At 38.4% G+C, this 18,670-nt stretch overlaps 3 protein-coding genes across 9 annotated transcripts; 2 read left to right on the forward strand and 1 right to left on the reverse strand.

Annotated features, from left to right (window-relative positions):
- LOC131333161 (uncharacterized) lies at window positions 1-6,659 on the forward strand. Of its 7 annotated transcripts, none has more exons than XM_058367528.1 (6): window positions 1-125; window positions 292-426; window positions 2,484-2,522; window positions 2,620-3,077; window positions 5,361-5,392; window positions 5,502-6,659. In XM_058367528.1, exons 4-6 carry the CDS (start codon window positions 2,732-2,734, stop codon window positions 6,456-6,458), a joined length of 1,335 nt encoding a protein of 444 aa, XP_058223511.1. In that variant the 5' UTR covers window positions 1-125; window positions 292-426; window positions 2,484-2,522; window positions 2,620-2,731; the 3' UTR covers window positions 6,459-6,659. The 7 variants fall into 7 exon arrangements, with proteins under 7 accessions (XP_058223511.1, XP_058223508.1, XP_058223509.1 ...); XM_058367525.1 differs by having other exon boundaries at window positions 22-125; window positions 2,609-3,077; XM_058367526.1 differs by having other exon boundaries at window positions 22-125; window positions 292-422.
- A 1,916-nt stretch (window positions 6,660-8,575) lies between these two features.
- LOC131332476 (uncharacterized) lies at window positions 8,576-11,767 on the forward strand. The gene is made up of 5 exons (XM_058366741.1): window positions 8,576-9,127; window positions 9,684-9,824; window positions 10,501-10,620; window positions 10,922-11,017; window positions 11,235-11,767. Exons 1-5 carry the CDS (start codon window positions 8,906-8,908, stop codon window positions 11,349-11,351), a joined length of 696 nt encoding a protein of 231 aa, XP_058222724.1. The 5' UTR covers window positions 8,576-8,905; the 3' UTR covers window positions 11,352-11,767.
- LOC131332475 (26S proteasome regulatory subunit S10B homolog B) lies at window positions 11,532-16,417 on the reverse strand. The gene is made up of 10 exons (XM_058366740.1): window positions 16,277-16,417; window positions 15,445-15,564; window positions 14,999-15,135; window positions 14,694-14,855; window positions 14,460-14,546; window positions 14,268-14,354; window positions 14,038-14,175; window positions 12,354-12,545; window positions 12,180-12,278; window positions 11,532-11,774 (listed from the first exon to the last, which is right to left on the reverse strand). Exons 1-10 carry the CDS (start codon window positions 16,377-16,379, stop codon window positions 11,700-11,702), a joined length of 1,200 nt encoding a protein of 399 aa, XP_058222723.1. The 5' UTR covers window positions 16,380-16,417; the 3' UTR covers window positions 11,532-11,699.
- Between the last annotated feature and the right edge of the window lie 2,253 nt (window positions 16,418-18,670).

Raw genomic sequence — 18,670 nt, forward strand, 5'->3', positions numbered from 1 at the left:
ATATCTATATTACCACATATAAACACTTGCATATATACTGTTTGTTCCTCTCTCTCTCTCTCTCTCTCTCTCATTCGGATAGCCCCCCCTTTCTCACTCATCTCAGACTCAGAAACCCTAACACAGTAAGTTCTTCCGTTCCTTTCAACAGTTCTTCGTGTTGCTTACCAAAAGAGAAAAAAGTTCTTCGTCTTAGTTCTATATACGATGCTAACAGTCATTATCGGTAATGAAAACAGCTTTATTTTTCTTCGTAATGATTGCTATTTGTTTTCGTGGAATCATGCGCAGGAGTCGTCGAGTCCGTCTAATTTTGTTTTCAGCTTTCAATTTGGAAGCTTTAATTCCTGCTATTTCGGGAGTGCATATTCGAAGGACGCGATTAATTATTTGCTCGATAAGGAATTGATTTCGGTGACGGTGTAGGTGATTGTTGTTTTACTTGAGCAAATTGGAACGCGAATTATTTATTCAACTTTACGCACCTTTTTTTTTTTTTTGATCATTAGCGGTAAGTTCACATCACACGACAATTGCATCAATCTGGGCATTTCAAATAATGAGAAAATCCGACAATATCTTTCGTGAGCACTATAGTAAGTTCAACTATTACGGATAAATCCCTAATTAAAGAGAGAGATCGAGCTTTTCCTATCTTCTACTGTGGTGCGCTTTTCCTATCTTCTACTGTGGTCGTTATGCGTACTTTTGTTGATGTACTAATACTTGGAATAAATTTCCTTCCTTTTGTATTTCCCTAGCATTATTGGCTCATAGTAGTTTAATGTGCCTAATTATTTCAAAAATTGCTGTACAAATTTGTTCTTATCTCGTACTTGTTTGGGAAATGAGGAATTAATTTTGGTGTTATCGACCGAACTACAAAATGGAAGTATTCTACTTGATGAGGCCTAGAAAAGTCTACCTTTTCTGTCTTATGCATGACATGACTGTAACGGACTTATTGATGGGAAACAATGGTTTTTCAAAAAGGAATTGCAATGATATGAATTATTTCTTCAACTTACGCCAACTCTTGTTAATGTACTAATACTTGGAACAATTTCCTTCCTTTTGTATCACCCTTGCATTATTGGCTCATAGCCTCAGAGTAGTTTAATGCGCCTAATTATGTCAAAGACAAAGATTCCTGTGCAAGTTTACTCATATCAGGAACTTGTTTAAGAAATGAGAAATTAATTTTGGTGTTCTCGGCACAACTACAACTACAAAATGGAAGAATTGTATTTGATTAGAGTCATTAGACCTAGAAATGTCTTCCTTTCTGTATTATGCATTACATGAACTTAACTGACTTATTGGAATAGGGTTTGATGGTTTTTCGAAAGGGAATTGCGATGAGTTCTAACGCTCAATGTGCAAAATTGTGAGTTGTTGGGTGATCAGTCTTTCTGATCTATTTTCCATACAAACATTTACTCTTGTTGCACCATCAATTTCTCAGATTCTGAATTCTAATAGACTCTAGTGGCCTTTCTTTTTACTTATCTTTTGTTCGATTAGTTTTTCAAGTGTCATTGCTTGTTGATTTTCTACTAGCAGTGATCAAATCCCGTCGAACCAGATGGTAGTGATTTTTCATTTTCTTTGTTTTCCATATTAGTTTGACCTGGAGGGTGTTTGTGAAAACCTTTAGATTGGTCAAAGCTAATCTTTAAAGCAGATTCAAAAGCATCAAAATAGTGTCTTCTTAGAGTACTTCTTTTAAGGTGTTTTTTTGTCCATAAGCAGAATCTATACCAAACATATTGGCAAAGTCTCCATGGGGCCAAAATCCACAAGTTTTGCTTGGAATGTTTTAAGCCCTTGGTATTGCTTGTGAACATCACTAACTTTGTGTCGTTCTATGGCTTTGAATTGTTACATCTTTAATCTTTCACTGAGTTGCTATTGGCTAGTTTTCGCCACTTGTTTTGGATTCTTATTTTCGTTTGAATGCTGCAAAATAATTGTCGTTTTTCTCGACATATTTTTTTATTGTATCCACTGGATTGAGCTTTACGTTTACCTGTAAGTGTACTTTTCAAATTTTGCCATTTGGCATTGCGATTGAATGACATTGTGGACGCTCAGTGTCCAGTGACGTGGGGAGTCTATCTTATAATAGGAACTAGATGAAAAGAAATAGTGGGAGAAAGTGGGATATGACTACCTGGATGTAAGTAACTAGTAACTACATAATCAGATGAGGAATATGGGTGTTGCACATGGTCTCTTGAGTGAATGTAACTTAGCTTGGAATGGTTGAATGCTGAATGAGTTTTTTGTTTTGTCGCCTCCTTTGCCTTAGCTCCACAAAGAACTATATTTCTATTTTTTCCTGTCCTCCCCCCGCACGCACACACCATTTGTCGGCTTCACGAAGCATCCCCTGCTTCAAGTGTCTACTTTGATGTGTTGGATTGAATTAGGTATTAATTGTGTATCTTTGCTTAGTATGTTAGTGGTTTTCCTTTCTGCAGGTTGAGTTAAGGCTGCAATCCTTAGAGATTTGGCTTGAGGTAGCCTATATTTCTCTAGTTGCTTTAAAATTGGAAATACTACCGGACATGATGAACTCGTTTTAACTTTATTTGACTTCCTTTAGTCAATTTTCAGGAAAAAGTAGGATGGAGCTTTCTAGGTAGAGGTTTATTTTGGGATTTTATGGATCGTGCTGTTCCTGGAAGCTTTTGTATTGAGCTTTAGTGTAGTGTCTATTCAAGCGAGTATGGGGTCAGCTTGCTGCGTTGCTAGAAAGGATACAACCGTGACGAGCAGAACCAGGGGAGAAACGTTGCGCAGAAATGCAGGATATTCACCATCGTGGAGTTTCCGATGGGATAACCGGAGGCGTGTGGCAGGAGAATTGGAGAATATATCAGAAACATCTCTTGGAATCAGCACAAACAGTAGCATGGAGATAAAAGGGGAATTAATTTCAGATAGGGGTAATTTTTCAGGTCAGGGAAGCCCTCTTGGAAATTTTGGAACGCCCACCTCTCAAAAGTCAACTCCCATGTCTCAGAAGTCTCCTGTGCATGAAGGACAGGGTACCAATACTGTAACTTCTTCAGGTAAATCTTTGGAGTGTCATCCTGTTTGTTCAGTTCTACATTTTAGCTGTAGGGTTTAGCCTGGTAGACCATCTTAATTTGCCTGCGACACACACATTGTTTTTTTGGCTTTGGTTTTTTGTAAGTAAAAGAAGGGGTTTGATTGCAACTGATTTCCTGTATATTCTTGTTGCCACAATTGTTGGCTGGGGCCAAAGCTCCTGTCTAGATTATTATTGTTGGCCCAACTAGTTTATGAAGAAGCCCAAAAGGGATGAGATTGAGTGTACTCATTGTTATGATTTTCTTGTATGAACAAAGAGGGGATGGATGAAAAGTTGATGCAATGTCATGGTTAGTGTATTCCTAACCACCTTTCTATTAAAGAATCAATGGTGATATTTTCCAATGCTTCAATTTGCTGGGGAAATATTTTTCTACTTTAGAATATGGGATTTTTCGACGTAAACCTCAGTAACACATAGGTTCATCTGATAAATGCATGATGTGGTTGGACTTTACTATTATGACAGATGCTTGTCGACTATGGATGTTCAGAGAGGGAGAGGGAGAGGGAGAGGGAGGAGGAGATTTATCCATATGATTTACGCGTAGTGATGGCTAATTGATGCATAATTTTGGGTTACTGGCGCGGTGTGACCTGTTGGGGGATGGTTTGATGGTGTGGCTTTGGACTGGGGCCAGGGGTTGAGGGAAGGTTATAACCTCTTCACTTCCCACAGGGAGGATATAGTGAAGTATTCACGTATCATCGTAGGTAGTTATTTTCCATGTGTGTCATTGTTCTTAGAGCCATTACACTCTATGGCTTTTGCAATTCAAAATGAAAATACTTCCTTCTTTACAGACGCTGCACCCATAAAGCCTCATCAATGTTGCCACAATAGTACATAGCCGCCAGAATGCCCAAGATCCTTCTAAAGTTCGCCATTTATCTGATTTAAGGCTCATGACTGATACATATATATAAGTATTACATGTTTGTATTTCCGTGTCTATATATGTAGAGAGAGAGTCAGAGAGACAGAGAGAGGGTACATGTAGAGAGGGTACATGTCGTATTTGTTTACACATACTTAGTATGAGAAATGAGTTGGAGAAGATGAACTCACCATTGCTCAAGCCAATTTGATGAACGATGCAAACCTAATTGACCTTCTATGTTTTAGTTTGTTTCTTTTTCTATAGTTTCTGTAGCTGATAAAACATGCAAATCTGATCTGCAATGTCCTCTCCGTATTTTGGAGTCTGGGATCTGATCTTGTATTTGATTGTTACTGTTTCATTATTTGACAACATGCAATTCTATTCTGGACAGATGTGGGGTAAGGTTGGGTAAGGTGTGGTGTGATGTGATGTGGCAGGGTTGGGATTGGATTGGAGAGTTTTTTATCTGGATTTCATTGGGTTATGGTTGACAAGGTGTTTGCTTCCATTAACGAGCAAACACCTTGTCAACCACAACCCAATGTTGACAACCCAATGAAATCCAGATAAAAAACTCTCCAATCCAATCTACGCCATTTCTTTTCAGTACCTGCTCAGCCCCAGAATATTTAAAATCTCTGCAACAAGGACTGGGTATTACTAATAATCATCTGCTGTTTTATTTGTGGACCTTACTATTTTACTTGCTAAATCCACACATTGGTGTTGGAAGTATTGGGCTTATGCTCATATTGAGATTTTTGAACCTGGTAAATGGGCAAGTATTGCTGCCTAAAGTATCATACATATACTCTTGGTCTGGCTGTGGATGGACTTTTGGTCATCTGTCTTATTTTGCTTCTGCTGATTAGGCAGTCTTTTCTCATTACTCAGTTATATTTGTTAGTGCTGGATCTAGGTATAAAGTATTATACCGATAGAACGATAGATGTAAGAGTTTAATAGTTAAATCGATTTGTTGACTTCTTCCTATACTTGCGTTATTCGATATTTTGTCATGATTAAACTTGCTATGAATAGAATCTATGGCATGCAGTGATTCCATTTTTCTGGAATTTTATTGGTTCTTGTGGTCCTGTATGGAATGTGTAGCCGTTGCTTTTGCCACTGCAAATTTCATGCTTTGAAGCAGATTTCTTTCCCCATTAACCTTAACTGGTCAGAAAGAAACCTAGAATAGTGAGATAACATGAACTCTACATGCCTTGTGGGATGGCCCTGTCTGCATTTTCTCTTTATTGGAGTTTCATCGTCACCAAAAGAAACTATGTTAGCTGTAATTGTCATGCTTCTGTCTAGTGCTACCAACTGAAATGATTTATATGCTTGTTGCAGATATAACTCTTGCTGGTAATGGTGATGCAAAGGTGAGTTATCTTATTGGAATTGAACCTAGTAAAAGGTTTTGTTATTAGTTTTGACATCCTTAAGTTTTCTCCTCCTACTTTGATCGAGGTTTTCCTCTTTATCTGTTAGGTACAGAGCTCTACAATATCATCAGGAACCCTTGATTCCTCTGCTCCACATCTTTCACTGGCTGTTCCTTCAAGCTCTTCTTTCTGCACGCCTGTTTCAGACCCTTTACTTTCCCAAACTCCCTCCCTTCCTACAAAATCTACCCAATTAAGAAGGGGCCAACCCTCACCGGGACACCACCTTTTACGACAAATTTCGGATAGTCGGATAATGGGTTTGAAATCACCGAACAGTACCTTAATATCCGAAGGTAGATCCTCATTTGTGCTCTCTACTTGCAGTAATGATATGACCGTTGGATCCCAAGGTGGTTCTTCTGATGGTTGGTCAATGCGGACGTTCTCCGAACTTGTGGCCTCATCTCAAAGAGAGAGGTGGTCCTTCGACAGTGAATTTTTAGGGTCTGCCATTGGCAAAAGCGAATCTAGCAGCGCATTATCATATTCTCCCTTGAGTGACATGCAAAATTGTGGAATTTGCTCTAAGCTCTTGACGGATAGATCTTCTTGGAGCAGTCAGAAAATTGTTGTAACTGAAATGTCGGTCGTTGCTGTGCTTGTCTGCGGGCATGTTTATCATGCCGAATGTCTGGAGGCTATGACACAGGAAATTGACCGCTACGACCCTTCTTGTCCAATTTGCACGCTTGGTGAAAAGCAAATGTCTAAGGTGGCTAAAAAGGTGTTGAAAGCAGAAGCGGAGCTTAAATCCAGAAGCAGTAAGGTATCCAGGAACCGTGTTGTTGATAGCCCCCTGGGATTTGATGTTCTTGATCGCCGGAAGCCTAGTGGAGAAGATGAAAACTTTTCGAAGATGGAACCAAGTCCGAGTGGAAGGAGATCCTTAGCAAAACCATTTCTCAGGCGGCACTTTTCGCTTGGGTCTAAGTGGGGTAGATCGTTGTCCGAGAACAAATCTGGGAAGAAGGGGTTTTGGGCGAGATATCGCAGGGATTGACGAGTCCCCTCAATTTGGTAGGAACCTCCATAACTTCCTGATAATACACTGTTATGCTAAGTATTCTGGGAAGTTTGCTGATGGAATTTCAGCTTTGCTAATACTTGTAATTCAGATCTTCTATTTTAGTCCCCAAAAATGTTGTATTCAGGAAATATGATACTAGTTTAGATATAAATGTTCGAAAGTTGAAGTGAAAAAGGTGGAAATCTCAATGATTCGTAGTTGCATCGAGCATCGGGTAATGGTGTTAGAAGCCTGTGCTTTTATCTGATGGTGAAAGAATAAGGAAACATGTGCAGTTTTAACTACTTTTGTTGTAGGTTTATTGCCATCCAGAAGTACCTGACTCTCAAATTGTAAGACTATGGCACTCATAAAATTGAAAATGGAGTCAAGAGTTAGTGTCACGGGGTGCCAAAAATTGATGGGGTTTCGAGCTTTAATTCTTATGACTTGTTTTTCAAGTTTTTACTAGTATTTATTTGAATAGATTTTGTACATGGCATTTAAGGAGAGTTATTTTAGCACTCGTAGGCTTCTCACACTCCAAATTTTGCATATTTAACCTCTCATATGGGTAAACCAACTGGGTTAGTTCAGTAGTCAGGACTCTTGTATCGTACTAGAAGGTCAGGTCAAGAGTTCGAGTCTCTTTCACCTACATGTGGGTGTTCTTCCCTTAGATGACTTTTTATTTATTTCTTTGTTTCTACGCTATAATGGGCTTATTTTTGAATATTGCTTAATCCTCATAATATTCACTAGGCTCTTATTTAGGCTGCGTTCTTATGAACTTAAACTTGATTTAAATCTGTGAATTTTGTCCTTATTTGAATTTTTTTCGCATTTGTTAGTTTTGTGTCAAACTTTTGTAGGTTATTGATTCGTCTTGACGAGAGGAATCGGAAAAGTAAATTTTTTTTTACTTTTATTCAAGTATTTTGAGAAATAACCACTTTTTAGCAAAAAAAAGAAAATTGATTTTCGCGCTCCATTTTTTAATGATGGCGGTCCAATTTTAACGTGAAGTTACTAGTAACTTCATGAACAAAGTGGAGTGCGAATATCAATTTCCAAAAAAAAAAAAAATTTAGTTGTAGTGTGGATAAAATTTCTTATACTACAGTATTATTCTTACGTACAGTATTAAAGACTAGCCCGGACATGTCCACAAAAAATTAAAATAAATCATTAATTCTAAATTTTCCTTCCAAACAAGCACTGGGGAAGTATGAATTTGCCCAAAATGCACAAGACGCACCGTTCGGTGCTCTCAGCACCCCTGCCGTCCCGAGGGACCAAAAGGATCTCCAATTCGAATCAGTTGAGATGCGTTTGGCCACACGAGTAAAAAACGATGCGTTTGGCACAAGATTCCGATGCAATTGGGCATTACCCAACTACCTCATTTAACCCAAATTTAAGACGGCAAGCATGTTTTATTTGATTCTGTGAGACACGAACTGGCTGGAATTGGATATTCTTTGCTTTTAGTAAAACCAAAAACTTAAAATAATCCAAAGCCCAGTGAAAGTGATAACCCATTCTTAAAGAGAAATGTTAGGTGCAAAGAAAATACCCTTAAAGTATACGTGAACGGTTCAGATGCATTGCACAGTAAATCTGAGCTGTTCATGTACACTTTAAGGATATTTTCTTTGTCCATTTTCTTTGTCCCTAGCACTCCTTATCTTTAAATCCGTAATGAATTTCATATCGAATATAGATCTTATTTGATAAATCTCGATGAGTTTTATAATACAATGTTTTTAAAATCACATAAAACATTCTAAATTACAAAATATAATCAATAAAAAAATGACACAAACTTTCCAAAAAAAGACAATTAAATTATGACCAAGGGAGTAGTATCGGCCAATGGAATCTTTTTCCTTAGCCCCACAAGTTTTTGACCACCATTTGTCAGTCGTGACTTCTTCTTTTTTTATACCTTAGGCGTTCAGGCTAACTTATGCACTTCGATTAATTTTGCAGGATTAATTTTACTGCCCACTTACGAGACTCCCGATTGAAGCCAGAGAAAATTTTTGTGTGGACTAGCTTCAAAGGAATAGCAACCGAGAGATTTTAAACACGAAATCTTAAAAAGAACAACCCTTCAAATCTCAGGGTTTGGCCACCCAACGAACACTTTTAATTTATTTTTTTGTCAATTACTACGATTCTAGTTGAGAAGCCAACGAACCTACCCCACCTAGATTAATCATCAACAAATTTATGAAGTTTCACCTAAAAACAGATCACGTTATACTCCAATGTTTCCATCTGAGAGCCAATTATATTTTCTTAAAACCCATGTTTTATTTTCTTGAGAAAAGAATGCCAATAAATTTTGAAAACAGATCTTGTTTTGTTTTCAACTTCTTCTCTGCCATTTCAGTGTGAAGAAGAAGACGAAGAAGAAGAGGAAGAAAACAGAGCAGATGGAAGATTACATCATAAACTGGGTTGTGATTGGAGTTCTTTCATGGGCTGCAACCTTTTTGTTGGTGAGAAAGATTTTGTTCCCAAATCAGTCTTTTGATTTCTGCAACAGAATTGTTTCCACAATCCATGCTTCGTTAGCTGTGGCTTTGAGCTCTCTCTCTGTTCAAGATTGGAGGTGCCCTGTTTGTCCTATGGCTTCAAAATCATCCCCTTGGCAGGTAATTTCACCTATGGTCGTTTGAAATCTATGTTTGGTTCCACGGAGAAATAGAGTTCCTTTTATTCACGGGGCCTTTGGATTGAGGGATTTCATAAGAAAAAGAAAGACAGTTATGATTTTTAGTCAAATCACTCGTTTGGATTGAATATGTGGTGAAGAAATTTTTTATTCGCTATTGGCCCCCTTTCCTTAAAGGGTTTTTTTTCCCTTTCTTTCTTTCCCTTTCTTTTTCCCAAGTTCCAAAAAGGCCATGAGCACGGGAAATTTTCATCCAATCTTTCCTCAAAGCATTTTTTTTTTCCTTTCTTTTTCCCAAGTTCCAAAAAAGCCATAAATCTTCTGTACCCAAATTTCCTCAGTATGCTTGTATCGGTACATTTTCGACTTTTAGATCAAATGAAAGTATTTTGATCTTGTAAAATCTGAGGATTCAATGGCTAAAAGTATACCAGTAATGAGTACACGGGTATTCGGATACAGAGGATTTGAGGGGAGTGTATGAGTATCTGCAAAATTCTTACTTTGTGCAATGGTGCATATTGAATGGTGTACAGATGCAAACAATGGCAGTGAGTCTAGCTTATATGATATATGATCTAGGATGTGGCCTCTTTGAGAAGCAATTCAAGATTGATAACTCAATCCACCATTTGGTCAGCATTATTGGATTTGGGGCAGGGCTTGCCTATGAGAAGGTAAGAGCATCACCTCCAGATATCAAAATGCCAAAAATTTTGAGGTTTTCTTTTCAAAATTGACATATAGGTCTAAAATATCAGATCATGCTTCAAAAAGTTGGTATTTGAAAGTGCACTTTGAAACCTCATTCTTCACTTGCAAGATGAGATGGCAAAATATACCCTTTTGATGATAAAATGTTGAAGTAGCTTTGTATAGTCTGTTGGCACAAAAGAAAAGCTATGGAGAATATAGTACGTGATAGTGATATGTTGAATTTGATTGATATGGCTGTACAAAAAGTTTGATTTTGTTCCTCCTTTTTCAAGGTGGGTGATATAACCTTAGAATGTGATTGATAAAGCGTCAGAGTTCACTAATACAATTGGATTTTTGGACGGTCTCATTCTAGAGTTATATTCACCCACATGTAAATTGAGTTAACAAAATCAAACTAATGAATAAACTTAGTAATGACTAATGAGTACCCTAAATATTGGTTAACAAAACTTGAAATACTTCTATATAGGTTTTACAGGCACTTACTTTTATAAATAAATAAAAAATGCAGCATTTTTTAAGGATGATTAACAATGGCCTTTGTGGCACTCAATTACCAAAATTCTTACTTCTTTTTTTTTTGGTGCTAGTTGTGATCTTGAAATTGCATTTATAATGGTTCTTTGTGAGTAGTGTGGATCAGAGATGGTTGCAGCACTTTGGATAACAGAGATATCAAGCCCATTCCTCCACTTGAGAGAGCTTCTCAAAGAGCTAGGTTACAAGGACACTGACCTCAATTTGGCAGCTGACGTATGTGTCCCATCTGTAAACTTCATACTTCTCAAAAGGCCTGTTTGTTTAACCGAATATATATGACGGATTCAGTCGAACCACTTATCTAAAAAGACCACATATTTGATGGTTGGTTAAGATTTTCACGGGCCCGATTAAGTGTACATCAGATATGCTCACAAAGTGGTGGATATATATCTCTTCTCTAATGGTCTCGTTAATCAAACAGGCTCAAACTAAACTATCTCCTTTCACTTAAATATGTAAACTTCAGGACTAGGTCTAAGCTAAATTTTGCTTTGGTTTTGCTTTTTGACAGGTATTATTTGCTATCATTTTCACATTTGCAAGGATGGTGGGTGGACCTTACGTCTCATTTGTGACTCTATCTGCTGACAATCCACTTCTAATAAAGGTAAACAGAGGTGTAGTAACATAAACACATATTTTCGCTCGGTAAAAGTCAGCTTTGTTTTGTTATTAATAGTCAGTGAGGTTTGAACCCCTGTCAAATGCATGAGAAAACACGGTGCCTACCATTTGGCTACCATTTCACTTACAATAGTAGTTCACATACTAGAATATAGATTTTGAATTTTCACCTTACGTGATAAAATCTGTGATTCGTACAGGCAATGGCACTGGGATTGCAGCTGGTGAGTGCTTTCTGGTTCTACAAGATTGCAAGGATGGTGAAGTACAAACTTGCAAAAAGGACTACATCCAAAGAGTTGGCCAAAGCTGAATAACACCAAAAATTGAACTAATATTCTGTAACATGATCAATTTAATTGAAGTATATAGCTTCATGAGGTTGTTTTTTTATTTTATCCTTCATTTTTCGGTAAATTGTACATCATATTAATGTTTCCATGAATATCCCAACGTAGGAGCTTTATTGGATGTATTGCAATGCAAGAAAACTGCCCTTGTCGAAAACAAATATCGACTCTCAAATTGAAAGCAAAAAACCAGTATAAGTTGTACATAATTCTCTTACACACAAAAGTATCTGCCAACACAATTCACAGGTTGAAAGAGCTAAGAAAATGCACTGCCCCTGCATCCATGGCTATTAGAAGAGAAAATCCTATACTCTAGTCTTTTCCAAAATCAGTATTGTAGTGAGCAGTCGATTCAAGCTTCTTTGCTTCATTCAGTTTCCGAACCGCCTAGATATGACAAGAAGAAGAAACCATGAATGTGTCAAACACCTCTTGAAATGAACGCTCAAGATAAATTAGGATTACATCGTCCTTGTTAGAGCATCTCCATTGTCAATGCCAAAGTTTAGCAGAGCAAAAGTGCAGCTCCAATGGTTGGGAAAGTTCCTTGCCAAAAATGTTTGAAAGTTCTTTTTCTAGAGCCAAATATGGGCTCTGGAAAACTTGCAAATCACCATCAATGCTTTTCAACCAACAGTAAAAAATGAGAAGTTGTGCCAAAATAGCATTGGATCAATGGAGCAGAATTCCTAACAAACAGTGTAGTGACACTGGCATAAACTAGTGGAGATTCTATCGTAGAAAAATTCCACGTGCACAGAAATAAGGACTCTACAGAGAAAGAGGAATTACCTTCATAAAGTCTTCATGAATGACATAGTCGCGTTCCGCACGGATTGCTGACATACCAGCCTCCGTGCACACATTACGAAGATCAGCACCATTGAACCCCTGATGTGAGGGAAGAAATAAGGTATGTGATGAGTGTAGGAAACTGCTAAAGCAGAAAAGCATTTTGTGACTCACCTCTGCAAGCTTTACAACGGCTTCATAGTCAATCTCACCATGCTTAGCGATTCCAGCAGCATGGATCTTGAGAATTTCCATCCTTGATTGTTCATTTGGCAATGGAATCTCTATCTTCCTGTCTAGACGACCAGGACGAAGAAGTGCAGGGTCAAGAACATCAGGTCGATTAGTTGCCATTATCATTTTCACCTATGACAGAGATTCGACACCTTCATATTGTTTTCCAGCTGATGGGAAATGTAAAATGTTCGTAGTAAAAAGATGCAAAACTAATCCAAATGCTGAATCCAAGCGAGATGACAATGGATTCTATGATTATTCTTGATGCTGGAACGTAAATGAAGGCCATCGAAAGCAGTGTTCTAAATGGCGCTTGGCGGTAGTAGGGCGGCGACCCACCTCCAAGCGCCTAGGCCGCCTAGGCGCCGCCGAGCAGTTTGGCGGTTTTTGTTTTTTATATTTTTCATGTTTTAGTGTATATTATGGTATTAATATATACTAAATAATATATACTAAAAGGACTTGGTGTGTAATTTACCATAACACACACACATATATATAATACTATATACATATTCGGTACACCATTTTCAGATCCAGAGAGGATCGAGAAACCCACCATCGTTGGTTCGCCTGCTTCACGCCGATCGTCGTCGCCGGTCACCGCCGATTGTCGTCTGGTATGTCTCGTCTCGTCTCTCTCTCTCTCTCTCTCTCTCTCTCTCTCATATCTCTCATATCTCTCTCTCTCGTCTCTCAATCACTATCTCTCTCGCGTCTCTCTCCCTCTCTTGTCTCTCTTTCTGCTCTCTCCCTCTGTCTCTCGTCTCTCGCGCTATCGTTTTGCCGCCAAGCTCCAGCTAGGCGGCTGCCAAGCTCCACCAAAGTCCGCCAAGGGTCCCTGGCTGCCGAACAAAACGCCAAGGGGGTAGTCGTGGCGCTGACCCTCCGCCTAGCGCCTAGGCAGCCGCCATTTAGAACACTGATTGAAAGAGTTCAAGAAGTAGGAAAAATTTTGCCAATTTACAGGGTCCATTCCTATCAAATGTATAGAACAACCATCAACTCATGCACACAATTTCGGAGCAGGAAAGAAAATTTAAAAATAAAAAGTTGCTTAATGAGCTTCGACCGTGAGCTACAATTAGAGCTTCTCAATTTCAATGACAGAAGGGGTGGTAAAGAAGGTTTCATATACTGGGCTCGAAGACTAGGTGAAACTGTTCATTTAACATTATCTTGCTCGGAGACCAAGTCTAGCAGCACTGCAACTTCTATGCAGATGTTATTTGGGATAGGCAAGATAAGAGACTAAACATCAGACACTTAAATGGGGAACACGACCAATTTAATTGAGAACTACTTTGATGCCAAAGTAATTGAGACTTCTACAAAGACTTTTGTGAATGAAATTCAGATTCAAGTTCTCACTATTGTTCTTCCTATTTATTTTAGGGTGTAGTTTTATTCCCATAGCTCATGACACGCAAGACTACATTTTCATTTTTTTGCCAGCTGTGAGGTGCAATAATCTGTTCTAAATTAGTAAATTTTAGATTTTTTTTGCAGGTTTCCACATTATTCTGAATATTATTTTGGTCTGGCATCAGATATCGCCGGCCAAATCCTTACCCAGCACATCTGAGAAACTTCAAACACCATAGAAAGAGAGGCACAATACCTTTCCGAGCTGATCAAATCCATCAAGCTGATTAAGTAGCTCCATCAGGGTTCTTTGAATCTCACGGTCAGCACTTGTTCCCTCACTGAAACGGCGTCCGCCAATTGCATCTATCTCATCCATGAAAATGATGCAGGGCTAAGCAAACAGAACAAACTATCAAAGTCACATTTTTTTTAAGGAATAAGATACCACAAAATGGAAATATTGTAATCATTACAGACTCTTACTTGGTGATCTCGTGCATATCCAAACATTTCTCTTATCAACCTAGCGCTTTCACCAATATATTTGTCAATTATGGCACTCGAAACAACCTAAAACCAGGTGATGTGTGAAGATACAGTTACCAAACCTAGAGGAACTAATCATATCAAATGGAAATACAACATCAATTGTCAAAGCACCATAGAAATTATCACCTTCAAAAAGTTAGCATCTATGTTGCTCGCAATAGCCCTAGCTAGTAATGTCTTGCCAGTCCCCGGGGGACCATAAAGAAGAACACCCTGGAACAGTTAAAGCTTTAAACACTTCCCAACCCAAAATTATATATCTGTGCAAGAACTAAATATCCCTCCCCTGTAGTGCTTGGGCTTAAAGTGGTGCAATGCGGGCCCTCGCAACATATATAACAAACAATAAAGAAGAATCACCTTGGGAGGTTTGATTCCAACTCTAAGGAAGAGCTCAGGATTCATGAGAGGTAACTCAATAGATTCCCTGAGTTCTCGAATTTGATCAGATAAACCACCCACGGCTGAGTAGCTGATGTTACCAGGATCTTCATGAAGCATATTATAAACAACAGGATCAACCTGCCAAGGGTAAAAAAAGATGACCACTTTCATCATAATTTGCTCAAAGAAGTGCATAACCAACTAAGTAGTACACATTGCCATAAATGACTGAAACTTCCAGGTAGCAATGCCTTTAGAAAAGATCAACCACAACTACTTACTTCTCGTGGAAGAGCACGCATGATTGTGAGTGTTGTCATATCAAGTACCACCCTTGTTCCAGAAGTCAGTTTCTCCTTGTCTACTTTACTGCGACAGCCAACTACATACCTGGGTCCACTGCTTGCTTTGACAATCACTAATCAAATCACAACCAACCAATTAATTCGCGGTCATGTTTAGATGGTTAAAGAAGTACTTTTTGAGCAGAAGTATGTAAAATTCCATCAGCATAGATGTGATGTTATCTTCGACTTTAATCAATTAAGAGCACATGAGATGATTAATGATCCCATTAATCGAGCAGCTCATACTTCAACAATAGTGTGTATATTGCTTAATGTGCACCGAGGTTAAGGTGCAATAACAATAGAAAAGTTCTCAGATGAAATCACAAGCGAATTCCAGCACAAAGAGAACTAGAATAACCAAAGAAATGCACAATTACATCGTTCATTGTCGAGAGGTCTAAGGACTTCCCCAATTATCTGCCCAACACTCTGAAGCGACTTCAAATCATCTTCTGTCTTGTTAAACTCTTTCTTCGAAGCTCTCAAGCTCTCCCTCACTGCATGTTAACCACAATTAGCAAGTTTCATAATTCTCTATGGCTGAAATCATTAAATTATCAAAGTAATATTAAGATTCTTAAACAGAGAGCAGAACTTCAAAACAACTAGGGGTATAAGCGAGCCGAGTCGAGCTTTACAATGTTCGAGCTCGGCTTGCTTAGTATTGAGGTGTTTGAGGCTGAGCTCAGTTTGTTTACCAAAAGAGCCTCTGTAAATGAGCCAAGTCGCTACAAACAAGCCAAGCTTTTAAAAACAAGCTGAGATACAACTAACTCGAGCTCGGCTTGCTCACTAAACAAGATCAAAACTCGAGCTCATTTACTAACGAGCCGAGGGGAGCCCATAACAAGTCGTGCCTCGAGCAGCTCACGAACAGCTCGGAGTAAGTGAGTGACCCTGAGAACAACAAATAATTCAAAGAATGCTGACTAACATTCTATTCACCACAAATTCGATACTAAAGACTGTATGCAAGACACAATCACTCCAACAACTTCTTCTACCCCTTTCTTTCCTTTTCTTCGAATAATTCAGTAAGAACCAAACGCAGCGTTTTAATGTGCACCAAAATTGAACAACTTTCTTTTCAATGATCGAAAGCTATATCAATTCGATCGTGTTAAAAGGCCAATGAAACCCTAGAGATGATCTTTAAAGGAAAGGTCGATTATTAAACTCGGGTTTGGCAATGGAGTAAGTGAGAAGGACCTGATTTGACTCTGGACTCGAGTTCTTTGTGCTGGAGGAGCTTCTTGCGATACTCTGCCACCGCTGCACGGCGGCGCACGGCGTCGTCCTCCGCTTCGCTCATCTGTGCAGGCTCGAAAAGAGTCAGAAATCAACTAACCATGGGTTTTTAACCGGGCGATAACGGGCTGGGCTAATTGGCAGGCCCGGCTATAGGACATGGGCCCAGGCCCATTCCAAGTTCTATTTGGAGTGAAAAGCCAATTCATCCTGGGCAAAGGCTTCAGCGGGGCAAGGGCTACAAATGAACTGAGCCGTTCGTAAACTGTTCGATACTTGATTCGGTAAAGGTTTATTCGAGTTTGATTTGGCTAATAAATGAGCCAAACCTGAACTTAAATTTTAGGCTCATTAACTTGAACCTGACAGTATTTGGCTCAATTAGGCTCGCGAACCCAGAGTCAGGCCTTGTGTTCTAATCATTGGCGGAGGGACATAGAAACAAAGGTGGGCAACCGACCCCATTGGCTGCCAACTTTTGATAGAGATAGATATAATTTTTACTAATTTGATCACACTTTAAAATTCTTTTTACCCCAGCCCATATAAGGATTTTGTACTTGGGAAAAAAAGGAGCCAAAATATAATCTCCACCCACAAAAATTCTCAAACGTAGCATTAGTTTGTTTGTTCCTCAAAACAAATCAAAAGTTTCGTACGTGAATTACACAATTCAAATTTCTGACCTTATTTATCAAAAATCTTGACTCCGTTGCTACAGGTTCTAATGATGCATGTGTAGCAGATCAGTCACTTTTAGGCGAGGAGTTTCTTGTCTTTTTATCCATCCATAGAATGTCGGTCCCAACATTGGCCTTGCTCGGAGTGTTGTAGACGTAGGAGGCCTGCTGTGTTTGTACATATTGTATACATGGTTGTTTTGTGTTGATCCTGCTATATTCCGTATCTCTTCCGAATGTCGGCAAGAGTGTTTACAAAACATCCAACTTTGCTTCAGCATTTAGGCCTAAATTTTGAAGCAAATTAAGTTTGATGTTTCATAAGCGTCATTACCGACATCCGGTTGAGCTGACTTTTTGTAGGGACGATAAACTAAATATTTAGAACAAAATGAGTGGCTCCGATCATCTTTTTAGGACTTGAGATGGATGCAAAACCCTATTGTGTGCATGTTTGTCTGTACTGAATACTGATATGCTTTCTGCTGGGAAAAAAACAAAACAAAACAATCCTAGGGCACGAAGCTACGTGACCCCCCCGTACAAAGACAAAGGAATATTCCATTGAATACAAGTAAAGCCTGGCTGTTCCCATGATCAGTCTTCTTGATATATATGCCTAGCTCCATGAACAGAACAGAACAGAACAGAACAGAAGAGAAGCAAGCCCTTAAATCAGATTCGACTTTGCCAATATAACACGTCCTCAAAGCTACAGTAATAGATTTGCGTTGAAAAACTCTTTGTTTGTGTTCGTTTTTTATTTTTAGTTTTGTTTTCTAATCATTATCCTATTTCTCTTTCAAATCATTACCTTATTTATCCAATTATTACTTTCTCGTCTCTTTCTATCTCTCTCTATTCATTACCTTATTTCTTTCTCTAACAACTATCAAAATTAAACTAAACTAAACTGCCAACAAAACAAAGCTTTATGTTTCTCTCTCCTCACACAAAATCCTGTAGTATATGCATGGCAAACAGCAAAAGGAGATTTTGATTGAAATTAAAGGCAAACATGGAGTTGTAAAAGACATACCACTACTCTCAATTATATAAATGTTGATCGGGAATTATTGGAGTACGGATGCATAATGCACAAAGGAAAGATTCTAGATTCTTTCTTTTTCACTCATGAATGAGATGACACCGTCATTTTTTGTATCTCTATAAGAGTTACTATACACGGCCAAAATTTTCTCCTCTTTTCCATAGACTGATGATCTATAGCTGTTCTCCTCTTCTCTCTCTCTAGATCTCTCTCTCTCTCTGATGATGATGATGATGATGATGTGTTCGTCCGGTCCTCCTCATTGGAGGCCAAAAAATTAAAGCACCTTTGTTTTTTTCATGATCGGCAAGAAAAGCACCTTTGTTGTTGTCGTGATACACGCCATGTTATTTATTCGCGAGATTACACCTAATCATGAGCAATATGGAGACACACTTTAATTTTGGAGACCAAATATCTATAAAAAAAGATGGCTCTCTCCAAACATACTCCCAAAAAATACAAAAAAATAAAAAATAGAAAGAATAAATTATAAAATCTCTCGTTAATATATGACATTCATTCTCCATTTTAGAGTTTTGGAGGTGGGTTAGAGTTGCTTTTAAACTTCTATAAATTCATGCTGCATTATTAGTGGTTTTCTAGACCTGATGATCATTTGTT

The sequence above is a fragment of the Rhododendron vialii genome, chromosome 7a (genome assembly GCF_030253575.1).
Source record: "Rhododendron vialii isolate Sample 1 chromosome 7a, ASM3025357v1".
NCBI classification, from domain to species: domain Eukaryota; kingdom Viridiplantae; phylum Streptophyta; class Magnoliopsida; order Ericales; family Ericaceae; genus Rhododendron; species Rhododendron vialii.